The sequence below is a fragment of the Oncorhynchus mykiss genome, chromosome 7 (assembly GCF_013265735.2).
Source record: "Oncorhynchus mykiss isolate Arlee chromosome 7, USDA_OmykA_1.1, whole genome shotgun sequence".
In the NCBI taxonomy this organism is placed as follows: Eukaryota; Metazoa; Chordata; class Actinopteri; order Salmoniformes; family Salmonidae; genus Oncorhynchus; species Oncorhynchus mykiss.
The window spans coordinates 72,072,111-72,098,263 of record NC_048571.1 but is presented as its reverse complement, the minus strand read 5'-3'; the positions used below and the strand labels follow the sequence as shown (position 1 = coordinate 72,098,263).

The following is a 26,153-nucleotide window of genomic DNA, read 5'->3' as shown; positions in this document are numbered from 1 at the left end:
TAGCGCTAACTGGGCTAGTCATTGTCTAAATGACAGGTAGAAACACATTCATAACCATAAAGGGGTAACGTTAACTAGCCCCCAGGGAACAGTTACCCCCTAGTAGGGGTGGGGAACACACTCATCCAACATATTACTACTTTACTCAAAAATGATCTAAATTTTTCTCTCTTACCACAAAATCGTTTTGTTGAAATAGCTCCAAAAGTTGTTGTGATGATACCGAGGATTTTTTTTGTTCAGCAAGAGCAAGAACAGGGGCTAGTTACACCCTACTAGTTACACCCTGAGCATGAAGAGCAAATTATCGGGAAACTAACAGTTTTGTCCGAAGGCACTCTTCAAAGAATTGACTGAGCTTCGCAGCTTTCTTTGGGATGCCTTTTTGCACGGTTGAGATCAGCTGCAGTCATTCTGGTTGATCTCGTTTTCTCTCAAATAGCCCTTGACCAATCACAGTCTCTTGAGGGGCGAAAGGATCCGGGATTAGAGCACCACCAGCTAGAGCACCACCACACCACCACACAGATAATCAATGTTATGTATAACTGCACAAGTGTGAGACCGGGGCTGCATTCCTGGCTTTCGCGCAACCCCTCTCGCGGCTATTTGCCAGATATTTGTTGTCTTTTTAAAACGTTTTGAAATCGCAAAGTACTATTTTCCTCCTTGTGACAATATAAATTGTGACGAGAAATTCTTGTTTGTATCGAAATATATTTATTTTTCATCTTGCACATTGAAAAAAAATTATGCATTATTCAGTCCATGATAGAGATTATGTTTTGGTCAATAATCATTTAGGTCATTTACATAGGCTTACCACATTTAATTTCTACACTAATGCATAAACAGATAAGGAGAATAGAATGTAATAAAATATATCTTTATTGTCCACTGGTTAGAACAGGAATTTGTCTTCTGCCTTTCTCAACACCCACAGACACACACACACCAGGAGAGGCAGAGGATCAGCAGCAGGGCAGCACCCCTGGATGGAGAGCAAATGTTGGATGTAGAGTGCCTTGCTTAAGGGAACAATGACAGGAGTTGTTACATGGGATCAGAGAGCAGCAGCCTTCCAGCTGCCAGTTCAGTTCCATTTTTGTGTTGCCTGGCCCGGGGCTTAAAACCGTGAACCTTCCAGCTGCTGGTCTGCCTCTCTAACCTCTAGATTACTGCATATCATTCAGGTTTGTCCTATCTTGAGTTTTGATCCAGCAAATATTCCAATAGGCCTTTCAGACATTTCTATCTACAAATCATGAATTAAGAGTAAGATAAAGAACAATTGTTAAACATTTCATGTAGCCTACATAATAATTCACACATAGAAGTCCTTCCTGAAGGTGTAGGCCTACTGTAGGTTACACACTGTGTATTGGCTCAATAAAAGCCCTCATTACATCACCAAATACAATCCAAGGCTTCTGCATCCAACACATTGCATGTCCAGTGTATTCAGTGTGAATGTAAAGTCTGGGGTTATTGGGGTGATGAGGGGGGCCGGTATTGTCTTAATGGTTGGGGAAGATTTGATCTCAGGGTGACTGTTCTGCTGTATCGGAACGGCCTGCGATCCAGTGACAACACACTTATGAGGCAGCTCCTTAATCAGGTACCCCCCTGAGTCTCTCCACAAAAGCATAAGTCCCACAGACCGTCTCTGTGTGGCTTCCTTCAGACCCTATGTCCACCTATACCAGCCTCGGGCCCTGTGGGCCCCATGGCCAGCTCAGCGAGAAGCCCCTGGCTCTGGGAGGGCAGATGGAACATGGGCAGCCCTTGGAACAGCTCTGGGAGACCCCTCTCACTGCTGGGGGGCTTGGCAGAATGGGCCTCAAAGTGCACCAGGAGGAAGCGCTCTCCAGCACAGCCCAGTTTGTGTTCTGCCTTGATGCAGCTCAGAGCGGCACTGAACACGTCTGCATACGGGGAGAACATGCCCTGGAGAAGCCCATTATCCTCCCCCTCCACCTCCTCACCCCCCTCCTCCTTCCCCACTCCCTGGACTATATCCTTTCCCTGTTGGCCCTGCTGGTCCCACTGTCGGACCCAGTCCTCTGCCCTCTCCCAGGCTGCCTGTGTCAGTACCAGTATTGCCCGGATCCCTTGACTGTCCAGGTGCTGCAGCTGGGAGTGCAGCCATGGCAGAGGCCCCAGAGAGCACAGCTCAGCCCGACTCCACAGGTCCACAGAGACACTGAAGCCCTGGGCACACAGAGAGGAACCGAGCTCACACACCAACTCTGACACAGAGCCATCCACGTCCGGCGGGCTCAGCAGCACTATGTGTCCCCTGTTGGCTACTACAGATGGAGGGAGGGAGGGAGTGAGAGAGGGAAGGAAAGGAAGGAGGGATATAAGGAGGGAGGAAGGGAGGGGAGAGCAGGACGGAGGGAGGGAGGAGGGAAGGAGGGAAGGAGGGAAGGAGGGAGGGAGAGACGGTAAGAAGAAAGGAAGTAGGGAGGGAGGCAAAGGGCATGGGGAGTTAGAAACATTCATTTTCCATTGTTTTGTCAATGATTATTGCTAGATGAATATGTATCTTCTTTATTTTCAGATTGTATATTTGGAGTATGGGAAACCTGCTTACGTCGACCACACTCCTTCTGGTACCATTCCCATGCCCACCCTGTTGGAGAGACAGAAATGTGATGTGAAACACACTGACATGGTTCTGTAACACAGAGTCTCATGTGTCATTTCAAGTAAGAGTTGTTTGACCTTTACAAAAGCCCTGGACTATTGTCCAACCCCAAAATTCCTTACTGTAGTAAACACCCACAAGTCAGCTATTGAGATGAGAGGGAATCTGGGACACTGAGGAATACACGTAGTATAGGAAAGATCTTCATTCTCTTTCTTTAAATGTTTTGTATTTTTTCAATCTTGTCTCATCGCTACAACTCCCCAACGGGCTCGTGAGGTGAAGGTCGAGTAATGTGTCCTCTGAAGCCAGCCGCACTAATGTGTCAGAGGAAACACCATTCAACTGACGACTGAAGTCAGCCTGCACCAATGTGTCAGAAGAAAGTTCACAGTTCATCTGACGATCAAGGTCAGCCTGCAGGAACTACAAGGAGTCGCTAGAGCGTGATGAGCAAAGTAAAACCCCTGTGGTCAAACCCTCCCCTAACAATGCTGGGCCAATTGTGCACCATCCTATGGGACTCCCAATCACGGCTGGTCGAGATGCAGCCCGGGATCAAACCCTGGTCTGTAGTGACACCTCTGAGCACAGTGATGCAGTGCCTTAGACCGCTGTGCCACTCAGGGGGCACTCTTTCCCTACATGTTGATCTCCTTTAAAACTACTCCTCTCTCTCTATTAAGACTGATTTGGTGGGAGGCAGAGAGCACATCCGTGGTGAGAAGAGCCTAGCACTCACTTCACCACAGTGTAACACAACACAAACCTAACACCTGGACTCTTTTTGTCTCTACACACAGTGGCTTTGCATGTGTGTAGTTGGGGAGAAGGACAGAGTGACTCACGTTTCAGTTTACCATGCAGGAAATATAGACAAATTGCTGCTAGGACAGCCAGCATCAGGGAGAGCAGGACCAACAGACTCCAGCGCCAGTGCCACCAACTGGCTGAGAGGGAGAAGTAAAGACATGATTATTTTCCAATCCTCCTAGAATTTCTTACCAGCTTCCCTCCTGTGAACATGTATTTTATTGAGCATACAAATAAATACTTTATTGATGATACAGATTTGAACATAACAGCCATCTTTTTAAACACCAAAAATCTGTGGCCAGGAAATCTAACTTGTATTAGTTTCAGTAGGATCCACATCAACTTTGATAATGATACCTCAGCACTTTCCTAAAATACTCACAGTCAATGGGACAGAAGGGGCCAAGCTCACTGTTCTTCCCTTTTACCTGGAGGGATGGAGACACACACACACACACACACACACACAGACACACACACACACACACACTTAACATAAGATGAGCTCTCATCATGATATGACAGGATCCCAGTTCAGTACTGGGGAACAACGAGAGTCAACCTGTAGAAGTATCTTACCATCACACAGAGATCAAGGCCAAGTACGACATCCTCAAACACACCGGGCATCACCTAAAACATATAACAAATGTATCTATCATTCAATCAAAATATGTCTTATTCATATCTCACCAGACCATAAAAAAGCCACAAGTAAAAAACAAAACAAACAATTGCTACATGACAGTAACGTTATATCCCAACAACGAAAAGGTCACTAAAGACGCACCAATAAAAAGCCCAAAAAATGATCAAAAGGATCAATCAAATGGTTGGATATATGTACCCAGTGTCCCCTGCTGTTTTCCCTCCAAATGTCATCTGACAGACGCTGCCTAAAGGCAACCAGCTCTGTGCACCTGTCCAAGCCTGCCCCTTTCTGGCAGGGCCACACTTCTGCCTCCACCCTACAGGGGGCAGTCAGGTTCCAGGATAGCATGGCACCACCACTGTTCATTTGGCCCTGCACCACAGATACTGACACATTCTCCCATACATTCCTCTGCAGCAGCTCTGGTGGAGAGAGATAAAGGTATAATATACCATACTTTATAGGGGAGTTATAGATGCAATGGGAATCAACTTCATGGCCCACATTCATTACTGTCATAGTGTAACACAGGTGTAACAAGAAGGATGCTGCATGGTTCTTCTCTTACCAGTGTGGTTTCTAAAGGGACAGCTAATGGATCGATGAGACCTCTCGTCTCCTTTATTCCACCACACCTGAAACACACACACACACACCGATTAACACACACCTGAAACACACACACAACCAATTAGCACACCTGAAACACACACCCCTATTAACACAACCTGATTAATACACACCTGAAACACAGACACGATTAACATACACCTGAAACACACACACACTGATTACTAAAACACACACACAAAACAGAGAGCAACACAAAAGGGCTAACTTTGTCTCACACTGAGTTGGATGTGTCTAGTAACAGCACTACTGACAAAAGTACTGTAGGCCTGATCCAGCTTAAGCTTCTGAGTGGTGCAGTGGTCTAAGGCACTACATCTCAGTGCAAGAGGCGTCACTACAGTCCCTAGTTCAAATCCAGGCTCTGTCACATCTGGCTGTGATTGGGAGTGCCATAACGTGGTGCACAATTGGCTGGGGTAGGCTGTCATTGTAAATAATAATTTGTTCTTAACTGACTTGCCTTTTTAAATAAGGGGAAATAAAATCAGTACCTGGAAGCACATGCAGGGGGTGACAGAGTGCAGTGGAACTGTACTCTCCTTACAGGTCTGTAAGACAACAAGCAACATGCTATCACTGGGAAGGGTGAAAGTCTGAGAAAATTGTTGCATATTAACTGAGTTTAAATGAATGCCAAGTACATCACGGACCCTGCACACTCCGTTATCTTCATGTTGTAGGCACATTTCCAGTGGGTAGGGGCTGTCATCTGCCTTGTTGACTTGCAGCCTCACCTCATGACTTTCCTGATCAATCAGAGCGCTGAAACTAGGGACTGACAGACACACTGGCCAATTACAGAGCAGAAAAATGTAACTTTCTCTCTTCAAATAAACCAGAATCATTATGGAAAAACAGAACAAATGGCCATGGACAAACTATTTATTGGTTTGGATAGTCCCCTACAGATGATTTATTTATGCTCAACTGACTATCAGCAAACTGTTAACCCTAACTCTAGTCTTAACCCTAATCCTAACTCTAACTCTAATCCTTGGCATAGCCCTATACAAGAGGTTGCATTTCAACAGGGAGGCAATCGATAATCAAATTAACATAATACACAAATCCCCATAAAAATCTGTCAGTTGAAGCTAGACATCTGTTTTTTACATTTGATCCATCACAATTCACAGCATCCTCCTATGTTGCACTTACGCATCTGCGGTGAAAGGTAACAGAGCTAAGGAGGTGTTTGTCAGACCATGAGACATCCCGAAAATCGGTCTTCTCACAAAATCGTCTGTAGCATCTGAACTATTATGACCCCTCTATGGAAAGATGAGACTCCCACGAACACGATGGTTTTCTCTGTTTTGCTCTAAACCCCCAAAAATTGTCTGAAGGGGACTGAAGGGGTCTGAAGTCAGTACAGCCGATCTGCCAACTTCTGTCTGTAGCGTCCGAACAGTGTGGGCTACACACTATTTTGACTCCACTATGCAAAGGTGATGTGAGACTCTCATGAACATGTCGGTTTTGTCACAAGACTCGTTTGAAGGTCCCCCAGTACCAAAAATATTGGCACCCTTGCACTTTTTTAACATAATGCACCATAATGCACCACAATATAAAAATCACTAATTCAACCAGTTTGAATATAGAGAAAAGGACTCATGTTTTGTATCGTTGTTTTGTATCGTCGTTGCAATGAACAAGAAAACTAGATCATTATCTGAGGAGGTCAGACACAAGATTGCAGCCAACCATGGACAATCTCAAGGCTACAAGTCCATCTCCAGAGACCTTGATATTCCTGTTTCCACCGTACGTAATGTTATTGATAGGTTTTAAGACCCATCCCACTGTAGCCAACCAGCCTGGTCATGGCTGCAAGAGAAAACGTTGAAGATTGCAGGGAAGGATTGTTCAAATGGTTAGGAAAGTACCTCAATCAACTGCCACACAGACCTTCAAACACAAGCTGACCTTCAGACACAAGGTACATCAGTTTCAACTCACACCATCCGTTGCCAACTCAATGAAAGGGGTTATGAATATGGTAGGAGACCCAGGAGGACCCCACTGCTAAGAGAGAGAGACATAAGAAAGCCTGACTGCAATTTCCCAAACACACCTGAACATGTCAACATCCTTCTGGGAGAGTGTCCTGTGGACAGATGAGACCAAATTAGAGCTTTTTGGTAAAGCACACCATCTCTATGTTTACAGTAAACAAAATTAGGCCATAACAAAAAATAACACCTTCCACACAGTCAAACATTGAGGAGGTTCAGAGGTGTTTTGGGGTTTCTTTGCTGCCTCTGGCACTGGGTGCCTTGAATGTGTGCATGTTATCATGAAATCTGGAGAATATCAAGGCATTCCTAGACTTACGGTGCTTGCTTCGCGTTCCTCGGAAACTATGCAGTATTTTGTTTTTTTAATGTATTATTTCTTACATTGTTACCACAGGAAATCTTACATTTTATTACATACAGCCGTGAGGAACTATTGGATATAAGAGCAACGTCAACATACCAACATTACGACCAGAAATACAACTTTCCCAAGCGGATCCTCTGTTTGGTCCACCACCCAGGACAGTGGTTCGGATCCCAGCCGACGACCCAAAAAAACGACGCCACAGAAGGGGCTGACGAAGCGGTCAGGCTCTGTAGACGGGCACATTGCGCACCGCTCCCGAGTACTACTCGCCAATGTCCAGTCTCTTGACAACAAGGTAGATGAAATCCGAGCAAGGGTTGCCTTCCAGAGAGACATCAGAGATTGTAACGTTCTTTGTGTCACCGAAACATGGCTCACTCGGAATACGTTATCAGAGTTGGTATAGTCACCTCGTTTCTTCATGCATCACGCCGACAGAAACAAACATCTCTCTGGTAAGAAGAAGGATGGGGTGTATGCCTTATGATTAACGAGACGTGGTGTGACCATAACAACATACAGGAACAAGTCCTTTTGTTCACCTGACCTAGAATTCCTTACAATCAAATACCGACCGCATTATCTACCAAGATTATTCTCTTCGATTATAATCACAGTCGTGTATATCCCCCCCAAGCAGACAAATCGACAGCCCTGAAAGAACTTCATTGGACTCTATGTAAACTGGAAACCACATATTCTGAGGCTGCATTTATTGTAGCTGGGGATGTTAACAAGGCTAATCTGAAAACAAGGCTCCCTAATTTTTGTCAGCATATAAAATGCGTGACCCGTGCTGGCAAAACCCTGGATCATTGTTACTCTAACTTCCGCGACGCATACAAAGCCCTCCCCCGCCCACCTTTCGGAAAATCTGACCACGACTCCATTTTTTTTGCTCCCAGCCTATAGACAGAAACAAAAACAGGAAACGCCCGTGCTCAGGTCTGTATGACGCTGGTCCGACCAATCGGATTCCACGCTTCAAGATTGCTTCGATCACGTGGACTGGGATATGTTCCGCATAGCGTCGGACAACAAAATTGATGAATACGCTGATTCGGTGAGCGAATTTATTAGCAAGTGCATCGGTGATGTTGTACCCACAGCGACTGTTAAAACCTTCCCCAACCAGAAACTGTGGATTGATGGCAGCATTCGAGCAAACTGTAAGTGCGAACCATTGCTTTTAATCAGGGCAAGGCGACCGGAAACATGACCGAAAACAAACAGTGTAGCTACTCCCTGCACAAGGCGATCAAACAAGCTAAACGTCAGTATAGAGACAAAGTAGAGTCGCAGTTCATCAGCTCAGACACGAGAGGTATGTGGCAGGGTCTACAGTCAATCACGGACTACAAAAAGAAAACCAGCTCCGTCGCGGACCACGATGTCTTGTTCCCAGACAAACTAAACAACTTCTTTGCTCGCTTTGAGGTCAATACAGTGCCGCCGATACGGCCCGCTACCAAAACCTGCTGGCTCTCCTTCACTGCAGCCAACGTGAGAAAAACATTTAAACATGTAAACCCTCGCAAGACTGCCGGCCCAGACGGCATCCCTAGCCGCGTCCTCAGAGCATGTGCAGACCAGCTGGCTGGTGTGTTTACGGACATATTCAATCAATCCTTATCCCAGTCTGCTGTTCCCACATGCTTCAAGAGGGCCACCATTGTTCCTGTTCCCAAGAAAGCTAAGGTAACTGAGCTAAATGACTATCGCAACGTAGCACTCACTTCCGTCATCATGAAGTGCTTTGAGAGACTAGTCAAGGACCATATCACCTCCACCCTACCTGACACCTTAAACCCACTCCAATTTGCTTACCGCCCCAATGGGTCAACAGACGACACAATTGCAATCACACTGCACACTGCCCTAACCCATCTGGACAAGAGGAATACCTATGTAAGAATGCTGTTCTTCAACTTCAGCTCAGCATTTAACATTATTCACACACACTTCAGAAAAAACTTCCTTTTGAATAATTGGGGGTTGGGGGGGGGGGGCTGCTATCTGTTGTTCCATGTAGTGAATCTGTTCATTAATCCATTTGTAAGGGCTAGTAGCAGGAAGGTCAAAAACAATTTTTCATCAAATTATTTTGTAATATATATAATAATATATATATATATATATAATTATACCTCAAGGGTTCTTACAAATCTAAATCAAATAGCTAAATGATCCTTGGTATGACCTTCTTAAAACAATTTAGCTTCTTAGAACCCCCCTCCCCGGCTTAGGCAGGGCTTAGACTCTTATGGGTTAAGCATCTATAGAGGACGGTCCATTAATTAAAGTGAGACCAATATTAAAGTAAGACCAAAATTAAAGTCCTGCACACAGGACACAGGAGATGTAATAACTAAAGAATTAGAATGAGTTGAATAGAAAAGGAACCCGATTGAATGCTGTACAGTGCTTTCTGTTTTTACTTCTTGCTTTACTCCTATGGTTACACTCCTGAATAGAGATACCCATTCTAGTAATTCTATGTATATGGTATTAACAACATAGGAACCATAGAAACAAACAAATGTAGAACATAGAGCATGTAACTCACTGTCACACTCTTCTACAACCCCCTGTGCAGCAGATGAGCACACTAAGGGTAGATAGGACAAATAATTATCAGATCTCAAAATTTCAGAGGATCAATTACTAACCAATATGTATTGACAGTCAAAGCAATGACATAAAATGTTAGATTACTATGGGAAATGCAATACCTTCATCCACTGAGGGAAGCACCACTTTCGAGTGGTGGGAACAAACATACACAGTCACCTGACTGTTGAAGGACACTGCATTATCTTTAAGCAGCAGTGACAGCCATGCCTGCTGGGTATAGATGAACATAGAAATTAATCACAAAACACACACACATGCACCCACGCATGGACACACACAGACGCACACACACGCACGCACACACACACACACACACACACGGAATGTGCCTTGGATGTAGCTTGCCCATCAGGAGCAGCAGGGATCACTGTGAACTCCAGAATCTTGCAAATGTCCATTCCTAGTTCTGGTACGTTGTAACATACATTCACATATGATGCTGAAACACAGAGAACCCAGTAGGCTGCAGGAGTGAGGATAGCATGACTTACTGACACAAAATTTGATTATTTTAAATAAACCATGCGTTACAAGCTAATACGGGGGCACTCTACCAAACTGTTGTCTTTTTCAATTTTAACAGCAGCATAAAAAATGGGGCTTTGAGTGTTCACACACCTGTCTGGTGGTTTCTGGGCTGGATGTCAAGGTGAATGTGTAGGCAGGGTCTGCATGCCGTGCCCTGTCTGCAGCACAGCACCGGCTGCACCTCCAGATCGACAGGACACTCTGGGATCAGAACCACAGCACCTGCCTTCACTGTGCAGTTCGAGATACCCTGATGAGAGACAAGGTAAACAGTCACTACACAACTACTGTTGTTGTATGCAAGTATTATACTCTTTTCATCCATACATACACAGTAACTACACACCTACCGATAGGTACCCTACTGTGTTCAACCCAGTGACGTGCAGTCAGAGTAGGCAAGTTAGCCAGTGCCTACCCTGTGATAATCGAATCAAAATAGCTGTTATGAAAATCCAAATTAAAAATATAGTAAAAAATACATGTTCACAACAACAAACAAATATCTAATGTTTTCTCTCAATGATTCTGGTGGTTTGTACGTTGAAAATACCAACATTTGCTAAAACTGCATAAGAAACACTCAGGAGAGGTGCCAGGGTATGCGTCACTGATTGCCGGATGCAGTGCCTACCTTCCCATTCATTGAACCGCATTCAAATCACATTCCTGACTCTTTTCACTGTTGATGGAAAGAGCAAGCACTGTATATTACCGATGAAGCTACATTCATTTCATTGAGCAAATTTCATAGTTTGTACATGCGTATTGCCTTAAAAATGTTTTTGTATATCAGAGATAGTCACCTCTTCCCCTTTGAGGATATGCAGTGCTTATGGTTGTGTTTACATAGTTTGGCACTGTCATCCCCTGAGTGTCAACTAACATTAATGAAGTTAACTAGCTAGCATACACATTAACCTGACAAAATTGATATCATCCAGAAGGATAGATTAATGGATTTCATTTACAAGTGAAGGTAGGCCTTAAAGCATTTTCCTGCAATTAGCAGGTCATTGTTGAACGAACATGAGAAAAATGTTTTTTTTTACAAATGTGTGAAACATATGTAACTTGCTCCATCATTATCAGTCGCATGGACCACAACATACATTTAAGCTATATATACTGTTGAAAAGAGAAGATTTTAAGCCTCATAACGATATCAAACATGTGTATCAACTGTCAAAACTCTGATTAGCTGTTAAGAGAAAATCATCCCAGAAATGTGCTGTAATTTTTCAGTACAGGCTTCCTTCCTTTCATTCTGTCAATTATATTAGTATTGTGGAGTAACTACAATGTTGTTGATCCATCCTTAGTTTTCTCCTATCACAGCCATTAAACTCTGTAACTATTTTAAAGTCACCATTGGCCTCATGGTGAAATGCCTGAGCGGTTTCCTTCCTCTCCAGAAACTAAGTTAGGAAGGACGCCTGTATCTTTGTAGTGACAGGGTTTATTGATCATTTAAGTGTAATTAATAACTTCACCATGCTCCAACATAATACAGGTAGAATCAGGAATTCCTCAAGGCAGCTGTCTAGGCCCCTTACTTTTTTCAATCTTTACTAATGCCATGGCACTGGCTGTCTATGTATGTGGATGAATCAACACTATACATGTCAGCTGCTACAGTGAGTGAATACACAACACTTAACAAAGAGCTGCAGTTACTTTCAGAATAGGTGGCAAGGTATAAGTTAGTCCTACATATTTCAAAAAGGAGGTGACTAAACTGCTTGGAGTAACCTTGGACAAGTAACCTTAACTGTCATGGTCAAAAAATGTTGATACAACAGTAGCTAAAATGGGGAAAAGTCTGTCCATAATAAAGCACTTCTCTGCCTTAACAACATTAACAACAAGGCAGGTCCCACAGGCCCTTGTTTTGTCGCACCTGGACTACTGTTCAGTCGTGTGGTCAGGTGCCACAAAGAGGGACCTCAGAAAATGACAACTGACCAATTTTGGTCATTTTTCCGCTGTCCCGGTAAATTCTGTGGAATCTTATTGCAAATGTACAAAACATCACCAATCACGACATGGCCATTTCTCCTAAACGGAAAAGACTTTGAAGACAAAACTTGGTGAGCATAGGTTTGGACTAATGGGCTGTTAGCCCAGAAACAAGATGGTATTGATTTTTCTTGGATTAAAGGTCAAAAACGAAAATAGAGCGCTAATTTGACCGCTTCACGTCAAAGAACATGAACCTATGGTGCCGGAGAAAAAAGAACCAGCCATTTATCTATCATAATTTAAGAGAAATCGTACAATGTACAATTGGTGAAGTTCAAAGAAATGTGTGTTTTAAAAAAAAGTTACAGATCCAGTTGCGGCGTGTTCAGACGAATCCATTAAGGCAGGTTTCGGAGCTCTGCAAGATTTCTGTGATTTTTTGTGGTTTTCTGAAATCACACACACTCATTCAACCCTCTGTAAATCAGTCAGTTCTTAACGTAAAGACCTAAAACTCTAAATTCTGTAACAGCTGCCTGTGTCAACCGGAAGTGCCTTAACCTTTCTGATCTCCCCATCCCGGATCCGGGATCGTGAATACAGACTCAAGCTCATTACCATAACGCAACGTTAACTATTCATGAAAATCGCAAATGAAATGAAATAAATATGCTAGCTCTCAAGCTTAGCCTTTTGTTAACAACACTGTCATCTCAGATTTTCAAAATATGCTTCTCAACCATTGCAAAACAAGCATTTGTGTAACAGTATTGATGGCTAACGTAGCATTTAGCATTAGCATTCAGCTGGCAACATTTACACAAAAAAACAGAAAAGCATTCAAATAAAATAATTTACCTTTGAAGAACTTCAGATGTTTTCAATGAGGAGACTCTCAGATAGCAAATGTTCAGTTTTTCCTGAAAGATTATTTGTTTAGGACAAATCGCTCCGTTTTCTGCGTCACGTTTAGCTATGAAAAAACCCCTGTATCCAGAATTGTGTAAATCTATCAGCAAGCTCATTAGCATAACACAACGTTAACTATTCATGAAAATCGCAAATGAAATGAAATAAATATGCCATCTCTCAAGCTTAGCCTTTTGTAAACAACACTGTCATCTCAGATTTTCAAAATATGCTTCTCAACCATAGGAAAACAATCATTTGTGTAAAAGTAGCTAGCTAGCGTTAGCATTTAGCGTTAGCATTTAGCGTTAGCATTAGCGTTAGCATCCAGCACGCAACATTTCAACAAAAACATAAAAGCCTTCAAATAAAATCATTTACCTTTGAAGAACTTCTGATGTTTTCAATGAGGATACTCTCAGTTAGATAGCAGATGCTCAGTTTTTCCAAAAAGATTCTTTGTGTATTAGAAATAGCTCCGTTTTATACATCACATTTGGCTACCAAAAAAAATCCGAAAATTCAGTCCTCAAAACGCGAACTTTTTTCCAAATTAACTCCATAATATCAACTGAAAACATGGCAAACGTTGTTTAGAATCAATCATCAAGGTGTTTTTCACATATCTCTTCATTGATACATCGTTCTTGGACACATGGTTTCTCCCCTATATCAAATGGAAAAGTACGAGCAGCTGGCAATTGCGCACCGAATTCCACGCAGGACACCAGGCGGACACTTGGAAAATGTAGTCTCTTATGGTCAATCTTCCAATGATATGCCTACAAATACGTCACAATGCTGCTAAGACCTTGGGCGAACGACAGAAAGTGTAGGCTCATTCCTTGCGCAATCACAGCCATATAAGGAGACAATGGAAAACAGAGCTTCAGAAATTCTGCTAATTCCTGGTTGATGCATCATCTTGGTTTCGCCTGTAGAATGAGTTCTGGGGCACTTACAGACAAAATCTTTGCAGATTCTGAAACTTCAGAGTGTTTTCTTTCCAAAACAGAATATGCATAGTCGAGCATCTTTTCGTGACAAAATATCGCGCTTAAAACGGGAACGTTTTTTATCCAAAAATGAAATAGCGCCCCTAGAGATCTAACAGGTTAAATTGGGTTTATAGCGGCTGATTTTAAAGGGTTAAAAAGATCAGATCTTTCCAAAACTTCATATGTGTGATTAGGCAACCCTCATGAACTGTAAATCAATCATTTCTCCCAACAGATGTCAAAGAAAAAACTCTCTCTCTCTCTCTCACACACACACACACACACACACACACACACACACACACACACACACACACACACACACACACTGCAAGGATGGAGTGACACGGTACGGGGCTTAAAGACACACAGAGCCTGTAATGGCATTACCATAATCTACGGTCAAGCAGGGAATCTCGTTGAACTCGGCACAGCCTAGAGATTATGAAGCCTGGCCCAAAATTTCAGGTGCTTTTGGGTGACAGCGGGAGAACCATTAGGGTTAGAATTCGACCTCAGGAACGTTCCTGAGGTCCTCCCGATCTGTGCAAGCCTAACCTTGACCGTGTGGCATTAACCTTTAATAGTGAAAAGAAGGTGTTTGCATCAAACAGTTTGCAATGACTTGTCTCCCCATAGGAATACATTGTCTGCTCCCCTAAATTCAACCTGAAGCCTATGTGGGTTATGAATGCCTTATGAACCTGTCTTCGATGACAATTCATCAAGCCACTATGAGGTCTACCTGTGTTGATTCTAAGCTTCCTGGAGCAACCGGAAGTGGTTAAATGTAGTGGTTAAATGGTAGGTGTTTTGATGTACCAAACCTGCAGTTTGTGAAAATCTTTGTAAATAAGTCAATTCTTAATGTAAAGACTTTAAACTCAGGATTCTGTAAAAGCCTACCCCAATGAGGATATGTGTTCACTTTCAGCTTCCTGTGCCAACCGAAAGTTTGTTAAATTGGGGTCATAGGGGCTGTTTCGAAGGGTTAAAAAAGTAACATCTTTCCAAAACTTCAAATGTGTGATAAGGCAACCCTCATGAACTGTAGAACAGTCATTTCTCCCATAATATTTCCAAGAATCACTCACACACACACACACACCAAGGATGGAGTGACACAGTAGAGCCTGCAATAGTCACCTTCGTTCGAACTGTCAGACCTAGAGCTCTGAAACTTTGAAAACCTGTTCTAGAGTTGATAGTGCACGGTGAGTTATGTGGCTCTGGAAGATTCTCAGACCAAGAAACAGCCTCGTACATTTGCAATAACTTCAATTCATTTTGACCATCACGAAAATGACGACATTTAGAAAAGTCCCGGAGTCGCAAGATTAGGTGCAGTGAAACCGCCTTCGGCCCATAGAGACGGACCCTACTGTTTCTGTCCTATAGCTCATTCAAGGACCCCGTAGCAACGCACGGAAAATGTGGATTTTCAGCACCAATTAAGGTCGCTGCTCGGGCTCCAAATGACCTATTGAGCCAAAACTTGGGATTCGGGGTTGCCTCAGCTAGGCCTACACATAATGTCAGAACTGGACCCGCAGCTAGAACGTAACTACGTGTTTATTGTTTTTATTATTGTTTAAACAGAAGGCGCTGTGAATTTTGGGCCTGCTCTGAAATATCTGATAGTTGTCTTCTGAAAGAGTTGGAAAAAGTGGGTTTGTTGTCAGCGTGTATCAGTTTGGTGTCAGAATGATATCTAGTTGACTGATGGACGGTGACTTGCTGGCTGACTTTTGTCCATATGCAATATGTTTAAACAGTGATAGACCATCACCAAATGGACATTCTGAAATCAACACCAACGAGCGATGGAGAGGATCCAGAATCACTGCCCGGCCATCTCGAGTTCATTGGGCCAGTCAATTTTGCATTCCTGCAGTAGTTTTGAGCATGTCAAATTTGTGTTGGTAAATGCCCATTGAAACATATTGCAAATGGACAGCCTGGTGATTGGAATGGGTTACCAGAAGCACATTTTTAAAATGTTTTTTTAATGCCTTTAGGAGGGTGCAGGGGGTCTATGGTTGGGTAGGGAGCACCCCCCACCCGTGCCCCTGGTCATTTTGGATGTTTAAAAAAAAAAATACAAATCAACAGAGTCCCACTTCTCCCTCATCATACATGACAAATATACCATCTAGGTTGATTCATGGCTTACAGTTTTTTTCGATTGCTAAACGACAGTGGACACAACTGGAGTCACATGTGCAAAACTCTAACTACAGTCTGCACAGCAGCAGTTCATGTGGACCAAACTCTAGTTTGTTTTTCATTGCTTGAACACAGTTTTCAAAACTCTACACACTTATCCCATTACTTTAACCACAACCTGCACAACACTGTGGATTTACAGCACTTTGTTCAAATGCTAACACACTGCTGTCAAAACTGTGAACCACACATTCAAAACGGAATAGATTTCAGCCTTGTGCCTTTCAAACACTGCTGATTGCAATTTCAGCTGAAAGGCTAAGCAGGTGTCTTGTTTTAGACTTGTTAGTGAACACACACACATATTACAGTATATATAGGTAGAGCTCAGAAAGATTCATTTTGGAAATGGAACAAGGAAGATGGGTTCGTGGAGGGAGAAGGGTGGCAGGGAGAGGGCGGATGCGTGGAGGAAGACAAAGAAGACAAAGAGCTGTTATTTCAGATGAAATAAGGGCTACACTTATAGACCATGTCGTGAACCATGGTCTCTCATTGAGAGAGGCAGGGTTGAGGGTGCAACCCGATCTGCAAAGATCCACAGTGGCATCTGTAATGCAAATTTTCCATCATGCAAACAGGTGAGAGTTACATCCTTACAGTAAATGAAAACATTACAGGAATCTATTTTGTATTGCAATTATAGAATATTTACACAGATATATATTACAGTATGTTTGACTGTAAAATATATTTTTACAACAGGACCCAAAAGCTGCCCCCAACAGGGGGAAGAGGAAAAATATTTTCAGATGCGCAGGAAAATGCTATTGTTGACATGGTTGTTGTCAACAATGCAATAAAACTGCGGGAGATTCAAGATAGAGTGCTGGCTGATAATGATATATTTGAAAATGTTAATTCTGTCAGCACAACAACTATTGCTCGAGTCCTAAAGAAACACCAAGTTACAATGAAACAGTTATACACTGTACCGTTCGAGAGAAACAGTGAACGGGTAAAAGAGCAAAGATACCAATATGTCCAGGTAAGACGTCTGAGGTTACGTACACAGCTATACAAAATATTTACAGTAACAAAAAAACACTAGCATTTCTACAGTAAAACTGTGCACTTACTGTTTTTCAGAGAGTAATGGAGGTGGAAGCACTGGAAAGACCACATTAATTTGTATTTATCGATGAAGCTGGATTTAACCTTGCCAAAACACGGCGCAGAGGAAGGAATGTTTTAGGTCAAAGGGCCACTGTGGAGGTTCCAGGCCAAAGGGGGGGAAATATCACCATGTGTGCTGCAATGGCCAATGATGGTTTGCTTCTCAACACACCACTCATTGGCCAATACAACACAGAAATGCGTATAGCTTTCCTAGAACAGCTCTATGCTCAGCTAGTGCCAGCAGAACAGGGGGAGCCAGTAAGAAACCTCCAAGTTTTTGTCATAGTTTGCGATAACGTTGCTTTTCACCACTCTGCAGCTGTCACAGATTGGTTTGCAGCACATCACAGATGTATGGTTTTGTACCTGCCTGCATATTCACCCTTCCTCAACCCAATAGAGGAGTTTTTCTCTGCCTGGGGGTGGAAAGTGTTTGGTCACCACCCACATGACCAAATGTCTCTTTTGGAAGCCATGCGTGCCGGATGTGAGGACACGAGTCCAGAGGACTGCCAGGGATGGATAAGGCACTCCAGAAGGTTCTTCCCCAGGTGCATGGCAAGAGAAAACATTAGATGTGGTGTTGAAGAAAACCTGTGGCCTGATGCTAGAGAGAGGCAGGATTAGCCCCTCAATTATTTGTTCGAATTACAGTATGTACTTTTAGTTTCTACCTTTTTTTCTCATTACTGTAATTCCGTAAATTACTACAGACTATTGAAGCAAACTGCTAATTTTCATTTACCTTAAAGAATTGTTATGTTCTAAAAATTTTAATAAATCATGTGAAAGAATGTCACTCTTTTCTTTGAAGAAAATATTACTTTGTATGAAGTTACTGAAATTGTTCAAACTGTAAAGATGAAAAGTTTGTATTTTCTGTATTGGTGTTTGATGCTAGTGTTTTTACTCTCAGTGTGTTCTGAGTGACAGTGTGTGTTATCTCAGTGAGGGTTGTGCATAGTGTTTGGCTGCACTGAGCGTGTTTTGAGCCATGTGTTAAGAGTTGTGTTGCTTGGAATGAGTTTTGCAGGTGATGTGAACTGTTTAGCTCAGGTGACTGTTGGTAGTGCAGACTGTAGTTAGAGTTTTGCACATGTGACTCCAGTTGTGCCCACTGTCGTTTAGCAATCAAAAAAAACTGTAACATAGTGTTATATATCATTTGGGCAGTATAAATGCCATTTGGACATGGTTCACTGACTTTTGGGTTTGGAAACTGACTTCCTATGATGGTACATGGCAAATGGATATAACATCCTGATTTGGCACTTTCAATTCTTTCATATTGCATTTTGACATTTCTTATTGCATTTCACAATGGTTCACCGACTTTTGACTTCCTATGAAATCATATTGCAAATGGACAAAACATCCTGATTTGGCACTTTCAATACTTTCATATTGCATTTGGACATTTCTTATTGCATTTGGCAATGGTTCACCGACTTTTGACTTCCTATGAAATCATATTGCAAATGTACAAAACATATGCCTGACTAAAGTATGTTCATATAGTTCTTATACATGTATAATTGACCCCAAAAAATCAAAAGAATTTCAAAAAATTATCCAGAAAGCACTTTTTTAATTAACCTTTTGCGTGTAGTGGGCAGTATTTTCATTTTTGGCTAAAAACGTACCCATTTGAAACAGCCTATTTCTCAGCCCCAGAAACTGGAGTATGCATATACTTGTCATATTAGGATAGAAAACACTCTAAAGTTTCCAAAACTGTAAAAATATTGTCTGTGAGTATAACAGAACTGATATTACAGGCAAAAACCTGAGGAAAATCCAATCAATGCATGCCTATCCTAAAGCATGAAGTCTTGAATCTTGCATCGTTTTATATATCAACTCATACACCGTGTATCTGTATGGCACAGTTGTCAACATCCTGGTCCTCAAATGAAACTGGTATACTTTCCTATTTATGCTATTTTTATTCCAGACAGACCAGTTCCCTACCTCCTCCCGCTGCCACCTGCCTCCTCCATTTTGGGGGTAATACTGTAATCAATTGGTTGTACTCTTGGATTGAGCAGACCTTCCCATACAATTCTGAACTCCATGAAAGACATAACTCTACCATTACAATTTACAATATAATTTAAGAACAAAATACCCTTTTCAAACATCTTTCTCATAAATACAGGTATTTTATCAACCAGCATATTTGAGTTCAGCAATAATATTTGTTGTAATATTTGTAAAAAGTATCATATTCAATTAATCGAAAATGAGACATGGCAATCTTCACAAAGGCAAAAAGGCAATTTTTAAACAATGGATGAGCTTTTCTTAGTAATCTGCTGGAGAACCATTTAGGGTTCAAGTCAAACTTTTGAATAAGTGAAGCTTTTAAAGAGAGTTTTAGTGCTTTTCTATTTAATAATCTCAACCCACCCAATTCATATTCATTATATAGATAGGCACGCTTTATTTTGTCTTGTTTAGCGTTCCAGATAATTTTTTTTTTTTTTGCTCATATGATTTGAAAAATGTATCATCAGGAGTAGCCAGTGCCATAAGTAAGTGAATAAACTGAAATATGACTAAGGACTTTGTCACGACTTCTACCGAAGGTAACTCCTCTCCCTGTTCGGGCGGCGCTCGGCGCTCGGCGTCGCCGGCTCACCAACCACTACCGATCCCTTTTTCTTTTTCTGGTTGTTTTGTCTGTGTGCCTTTTCACACCTGGTTTTCAATTGCTTTGATTTCTGTGGGTATATAGGGCACCTGTTACCTGCCGTAATTCGTGCAGGATTAGACTTGTGTGTATTGCGTTCGATGGTATTTGATGTTTGTTGTTTTTTCGCTATTACGCACGTGTATGTAAAGTGTCGGAACTGTGTTTGTTCCTCCGTGTGTTTGCACGATTATTCGAGAGCGTAGTTTTGGGATTTTTGTTCTGTGCCGTTTGCATTGGTGGACTATATTGTTAAACACGCTTCTCAGACATCCCTGCTCTCCTGCGCCTGACTCCTACACCTCTCACCAAGACGCATGTTATCACAGACTTAATCAGGGCAATTTTTCCATAAATAGACATCTATTTACCTCTCCATGTTTTCTATTGAAATTCATTTTAGAGAGCTCATTTATATATTTTGTGATATGAATACCAAGTATGTCTAGCCATTTTATAGGTAAACTGCAGGGTAATGTAAAAGTTGTATTTTTTAAAGATCCAATACGTAATATTGTACACTTATCATAATTAGGTTTTAGTCCAGAGAGTCCAGAAAAGTTATCTAGATCTTCAATGAGACATTGCAGGGATCTAGCTTGTGGACTTAATATAAAACTTGAGTCATCGGCATACATGGACACCTTTGTTTTTAAGCCTTGGATATCTAATCCTCTGTTGTTGTTATTGGATCTGATTTTAATAGCTAGCATTTCGATGGCCATAACGAATAGATATTGTGACTGCAGACACCCTTGTTTAACTCCTCTCGACAAATGTAAACTCTCTGAGAAGTAGCCACTATTTACTATTTTACACCTAGGGTTGCTATACATTACTTTTACACATTTTATAAGAGAATCACCGAAATGTAAAAAATTCAGGCATTTATAAATAAAATCCAGTCTTTCTTTATCAAAGGCCTTTTCAAAATCCGCTATAAATATCAGGTCTGGCTTCTTAGATGTTTCATGATGTTCTATTACTTCTAGTAGTTGTCGTATATTATCTCCAATGTATCATCCATGTAAAAAACCTGTCTGATCAGGATGAACAATACCTGGTAAAACCTTTTTAATTCTGAGTGCTACGCATTTTGCTAGTATTTTTGCATCACTACATTGAAATGTAAGGTGCCTCCAGTTTTTTTAGATAGACTGGATCTTTATATTTGCCATCTGGGTCTTGCTTTAATAATAGGGAAATCAGACCTTCCTGCTGAGTACCTGACAGACTACCATTTCTATAGGAGTAGTTAAAACAAGCTAACAATGGAACAATCTAACAACTAAACAAAAGGGTTAGGGATAGAGGTTAGAGAATTAGATCAGTAACCGAAAGGTTGCTGGATCGAATCCCCGAGCTGACAAGGTAGAAATCTGTCATTCTGCCCCTGAACAAAGCAGTTAACCCACTGTTCCTAGGCCATCATTGTAAATAAGAATTTGTTCTTAACTGAATTGCCTAGTTAAATAAAGGTAAAAAAAATAAAATAATGTAGTATATCAAAAAAGGCTTGATATACCTCTGGATCTTTCTGTACATTTGTTAAATTTCAAAAGTGTTTATTATTTGGAAAGAATTCAACATTTCTTTCTTCTGAGGCACACTTTCTCTGTTCCGTTCCCAAATCTGTCATTCCTGTCCCTCATTTCTGTGTCAGACTCCTTAACTCTCTCCCTCCCTCCCTCTCTTTCTCTCACACACACCTTGATTGTTGACCTCTCATTATCATGATCATTAGTTTATTACCTTTGAGCAGGTGAAGTGTTCACTCTTATAGTCAAGCATCTCCAACTCCAAAGCTGAAGCGACACTCTGGATCAAGAGAAGGATTGCAAGCGACCACCACAAAAACATTGCTTTCATAATTTTCCTCAAATTTGACACATTAAGGTTTGTACCACTTTGATCCTCAAGCACTTGTTTTCTTCATCTGTGATTATCAACTGTTGTCAGATATGTCCACACACAACACCATCAGCACGCCTCTGTGTTTCTGGACACATGGAAAACAAGTTGAGCAAGTTCTAAAATCAAGTTGAGCAAGTCCAATTTTCTGGCATTGAGCTTTGTTAGAAGTCTAGACTGATGCCAACTTCCTGATGTCAGACACCAGCCTGTGTTGAAGAATTGAGGGGATTACCTGAGGGAAACAGAGAGAACAAAGTGCTGCCTGTAAACTAAGATTAGATAGATCTTTGTGACATGCCTTGCTCAATTTCAACTGGTACAGTAAACATTAATGACAGCCTAGCTATGATAGAATGAGAGAAAAGCCCACAGTTGTGTCAAGTTGACTGGATGTCTTTTGGGTGGTGGACCATCCTTGATACACACAGGAAACTTATGAGTGTGAAAAACCCAGCAGTGTTAGAGTTCTTTACACAAACCGGTGCACCTGGCACCTACTACCATGCTCCATTCAAAGGCACCTCAATATTTTGTCTTGTCCATTCACCCTCTGAATGGCACACATACATAATCCATATCTCAATTATCTCAAGGCTTAAAATGTTTCTTTAACATGTTGTCTCCCCTTCATCTACACTGATTGTAGTGGATTTAACAAGTGACATCGATAAGGGATCATAGCTTTCACCTGGATTCACCTGGTCAGTCTATGTCATGAAAAGAGCAGGTTTTCTTAATGTTTGGTACACTCAGCGTCTATCATATGTAGTATGTTATTCTAATCAGCATGACCATACATGTGTAATACTTACAGCATAGATATTTTATCTTCACGTCCATCTGCCAGAGTATATTACATTCCTTGATTGAAAAAGCTACAACTCTACGCAGTAAGGGAATACAGTGATTATGTATCCTGTGAAATCCAACAGTTTTGTTGCTAGTGTACTCTGTCAATTCCAGGTAATTGGTATTTGGTAGGTTGAGTCATGTGGTGATTGTCGCTCAACCATGGCATGATCCCTCCCCTCTGTGTCCTTGTCCAGCCCCCGTGTCCTTCTCCAGCCCCCCCCCCCCCCCCCCCCCCCGACAGCCACACACTCTCTCTCACACACACACACAACACGCATACTCCCGAGTTTGGTGCAGCGGTCGAAGGCATTGCATCTCAGTGCTAGAGGCGTCACTACAGACCCGTGTTTGATTCCAGGCTGTATCACAACAAGCTGTGATTGGAAGTCCCATAGGGCGGCACACAATTGGCCCAGCGTCGTCTGGGTTTGGCCAGAGTAGGCGGTCATTGTAAAAAAGAATTTGTTCTTAACTGATTTGCCTAGTTTTTTTAAAAGCATACATGTTACAACCCATAGTAATAGACAAGGCAACGCAGCAGTAATATCCAGCAGGAACCCTGCTTGTTTATTGTGGTAAAACTTTAACTAATGTACCCAGACGGATCAAAGTCTATATCCTTGGCTGTGTGTGTGTGTTATCAGTGAGGTATAAATCCAATGTAAAGTCTGTCAAGCATGTGTCTGTCTGTTAATATACTGTACGCTTAGTCATGTCAAGACCCACAGAAGAGTCTATATGTCACGGCCGTCAAATGAAGAGCACAAAGGTGCAGCGTTGTGAGAGTACATATTCCTGTATTTATTTGACGCCGACAAAAACAATAAACAATCCAAAACAACTGTGAAGCTAAAGGTTATAGTGCCAACAAACAAAGACAACTACCCACAAGGCCAGGTGGGAAAAGGGCTGCTTAAGTATGGTTCCCAATCAGAGACACACAGACAGCTGTCCCTGATTGAGAACCATACCCGGCCAAAACAAAGAAATACAAAACAGAACATAGAATGCCCACCCCTGACCTAACCAAATAGAGAAATAAAACGTCTCTCTAAGGTCAGGGAGTGACACTACAATTAGATTGTAGATTTAGTGAAAATATCAGTGATTTTTTTTTATTTTACTAGGCAAGTCAGTTAAGCACAAATTCTTATTTTCAATAACAGCCTAGGAACAGTGGGTTAACTGCCTGTTCAGGGACAGAATGACAGATTTGTACCTTGTCAGCTCGGGGGTTTGAACTTGCAACCTCCTGCTTACTAGTCCAACGCTCTATCCACCAGGCTACCCTCCCACCCCATATTGTAGTGGTTCAAGGCACAGTTTTCCTGTTCAGTTTGTTTCCTTCAGCAGGGTGTCCTGTAAAATGTATTAGTGACCTTACTTCAAGAGAACTATTACAGAAATGCATTCCTGGATTGCTTAATAGCTTTTCCCTGGTGGGGATGATACACACATGACTTCTAAGATCACAGCTGATAAAATTATGGTTAGCTGTAAATAGAGAATGTTTAATGTCCATGCTATGAACATGGTGACCCACAACCTCCCAGACCCACCCAGTGCAAACAGCTACTGACCTCAGTGTAAACGGAAGTCAGAGAGTGAAAAATTAATGCAAATACAGGCACACAATAGGCTTGTGTGTGTGTGTGTGTGTGTGTGTGTGTGTGTGTGTGTGTGTGTGTGTGTGTGTGTGTGTGTGCTCGCATACAGTATGTGAGTGTGTGTGTGTGAGAGAGAGTGTGTATGTGTGTTCATGGTGCCAAGTATGTTTTGTTCTATATTGATCCTTCGCTTGAGTTTAGTCATAAAAACATTATTTATTGAAGAGTGTGGAATGCAACACAAAAGTTGTCATTGTTCAAAAAAGGATCCATTTATTCAACAATGAATATTGTGTTATTATGTGAACTCATTGGACTCTATAAAGAAACCTCCGGCTTTATTGTTTATCTTCTTAATTCTAGAACAGAATTACTGTATGTATAGTGTTGATTAGTTGGTGATGGGAGCAATTACATGGTCAGTTAGAGTTGTGTGACGGTAAAGTCAGCTAGCTCCCCCTGTAGGGCAGACTGAAGAGGCAGCAACCAGCATGCCACGGTGGGGGCAGAGCGAACACTGAGATCCACAGCAGAGTCCCTACAAAAAAAAACACAAAAAAACACACACACAAGGTTCTTAGCATATACAGTACACTTCAGTTTCCCTAACTATTCTCACAGAACTATACAATTAAACATAATCATCAAAATATAAACTCAATAAATACACTAAAGACACATTATTGCTGAAGACACACATCCTCTGAACAGTCAAGATCACTATACATGCAGTTAGTTTCTGATAGACAGTTGATCTTACCTGGAGACTTCTACTTCTTTGTCCTGAATCTTCAGTTTCATTGTTGTTCCCTGGACCTCCTCATAGGCAACAGGTGGACGGGCTGTAACACACAGTACAAATACTGTCACCATGGATCAAATGGACAGTATGAGCAGGTGGTCCTCTGTAGCTCTAATCAAATCAAATCAAATGTTATTGGTCACATACACATGGTTAGCAGATGTTAATGCCAGTGTAGCGAAATGCTTGTGCTTCTAGTTCCGACCATGCAGTAATATCTAACAAGTAATCTAACAATTTCACAACAACTACCTTAACTACTTCCCTTCTCACCTCATTTGCTCACATTGTATATAGACTTGTTTATACTGTATTATTGACTGTATGTTTGTTTTACTCCATGTGTAACTCTGTGTCGTTGTATCTGACGAACTGCTTTGCTTTATCTTGGCTAGGTCGCAATTGTAAATGAGAACTTGTTCTCAACTTGCCTACCTGGTTAAATAAAGGTAAAATAAAAAAAATAAAATAAAAAGAGTAAAGGAACGAATAAGAATATGTACATATACATATGGATGAGCGATTGCAGAACGGCATAGGCAAGATGCAGTAGATGGTATAGAGTACAGTATATACATATGAGATGAGTAATGTAGTGTGTGTAAACATTATATAAAGTGGCATTGTTTAAAGTGATACATTTATTATATCCAATTTTTTATTATTAACCTCACTAGGGTACGTGGGACACTAGCGTCCCACCTGGCCAACTTCCAATGAAATTGCAGAGCACCAAATTCAAAAACAGAAACACTCACTATAAAAATTCAC

General features: G+C 41.7%; 2 protein-coding genes across 7 annotated transcripts in view; both read right to left on the bottom strand.

Annotated features, from left to right (window-relative positions):
- Window positions 1-870: 870 nt before the first annotated feature.
- Window positions 871-23,152, bottom strand: LOC110528435. Of its 2 annotated transcripts, XM_036984009.1 has the most exons (16): window positions 22,934-23,152; window positions 21,960-22,353; window positions 10,392-10,551; window positions 10,103-10,212; window positions 9,872-9,980; window positions 9,706-9,747; window positions 6,829-6,861; window positions 5,402-5,526; window positions 5,243-5,299; window positions 4,687-4,753; window positions 4,314-4,540; window positions 4,046-4,099; window positions 3,849-3,894; window positions 3,499-3,600; window positions 2,597-2,635; window positions 871-2,309 (listed from the first exon to the last, which is right to left on the bottom strand). In XM_036984009.1, exons 2-16 carry the CDS (start codon window positions 22,074-22,076, stop codon window positions 1,681-1,683), a joined length of 1,917 nt encoding a protein of 638 aa, XP_036839904.1. In that variant the 5' UTR covers window positions 22,077-22,353; window positions 22,934-23,152; the 3' UTR covers window positions 871-1,680. The 2 variants fall into 2 exon arrangements, with proteins under 2 accessions (XP_036839904.1, XP_036839905.1); XM_036984010.1 differs by lacking the exon at window positions 6,829-6,861 and having other exon boundaries at window positions 22,934-23,151.
- A 1,629-nt stretch (window positions 23,153-24,781) lies between these two features.
- LOC110528433 (inter-alpha-trypsin inhibitor heavy chain H3) overlaps window positions 24,782-26,153 on the bottom strand; it is a 35,676-nt gene continuing 34,304 nt past the window's right edge. For all 5 annotated transcript variants that reach the window (XM_021610488.2, XM_021610490.2, XM_021610489.2 and 2 more), the window contains 2 exons: window positions 25,341-25,422; window positions 24,782-25,118 (listed from right to left, as the gene is read on the bottom strand). In XM_021610488.2, coding sequence (XP_021466163.2) covers window positions 25,004-25,118; window positions 25,341-25,422 — 197 coding nt within the window. In that variant the 3' untranslated portion in view covers window positions 24,782-25,003. The remainder of the gene's footprint in view (window positions 25,119-25,340; window positions 25,423-26,153) is intronic.

Bases quoted from the DNA above. Each gene is read 5' to 3' on its own strand.
- LOC110528435 (XM_036984009.1), bottom strand. From the start codon at position 22,076: ATGAAAGCAATGTTTTTGTGGTGGTCGCTTGCAATCCTTCTCTTGATC. The intron at 5,527-6,828 runs GTGTGTTTGGGA...TGTGTCTGTCAG, and splicing joins AAGGATGTTGACATGTTCAG to TCCCTAGTTTCAGCGCTCTG. The intron at 4,541-4,686 runs GTAAGAGAAGAA...TCTCTCCACCAG, and splicing joins TCCCTTTAGAAACCACACTG to AGCTGCTGCAGAGGAATGTA.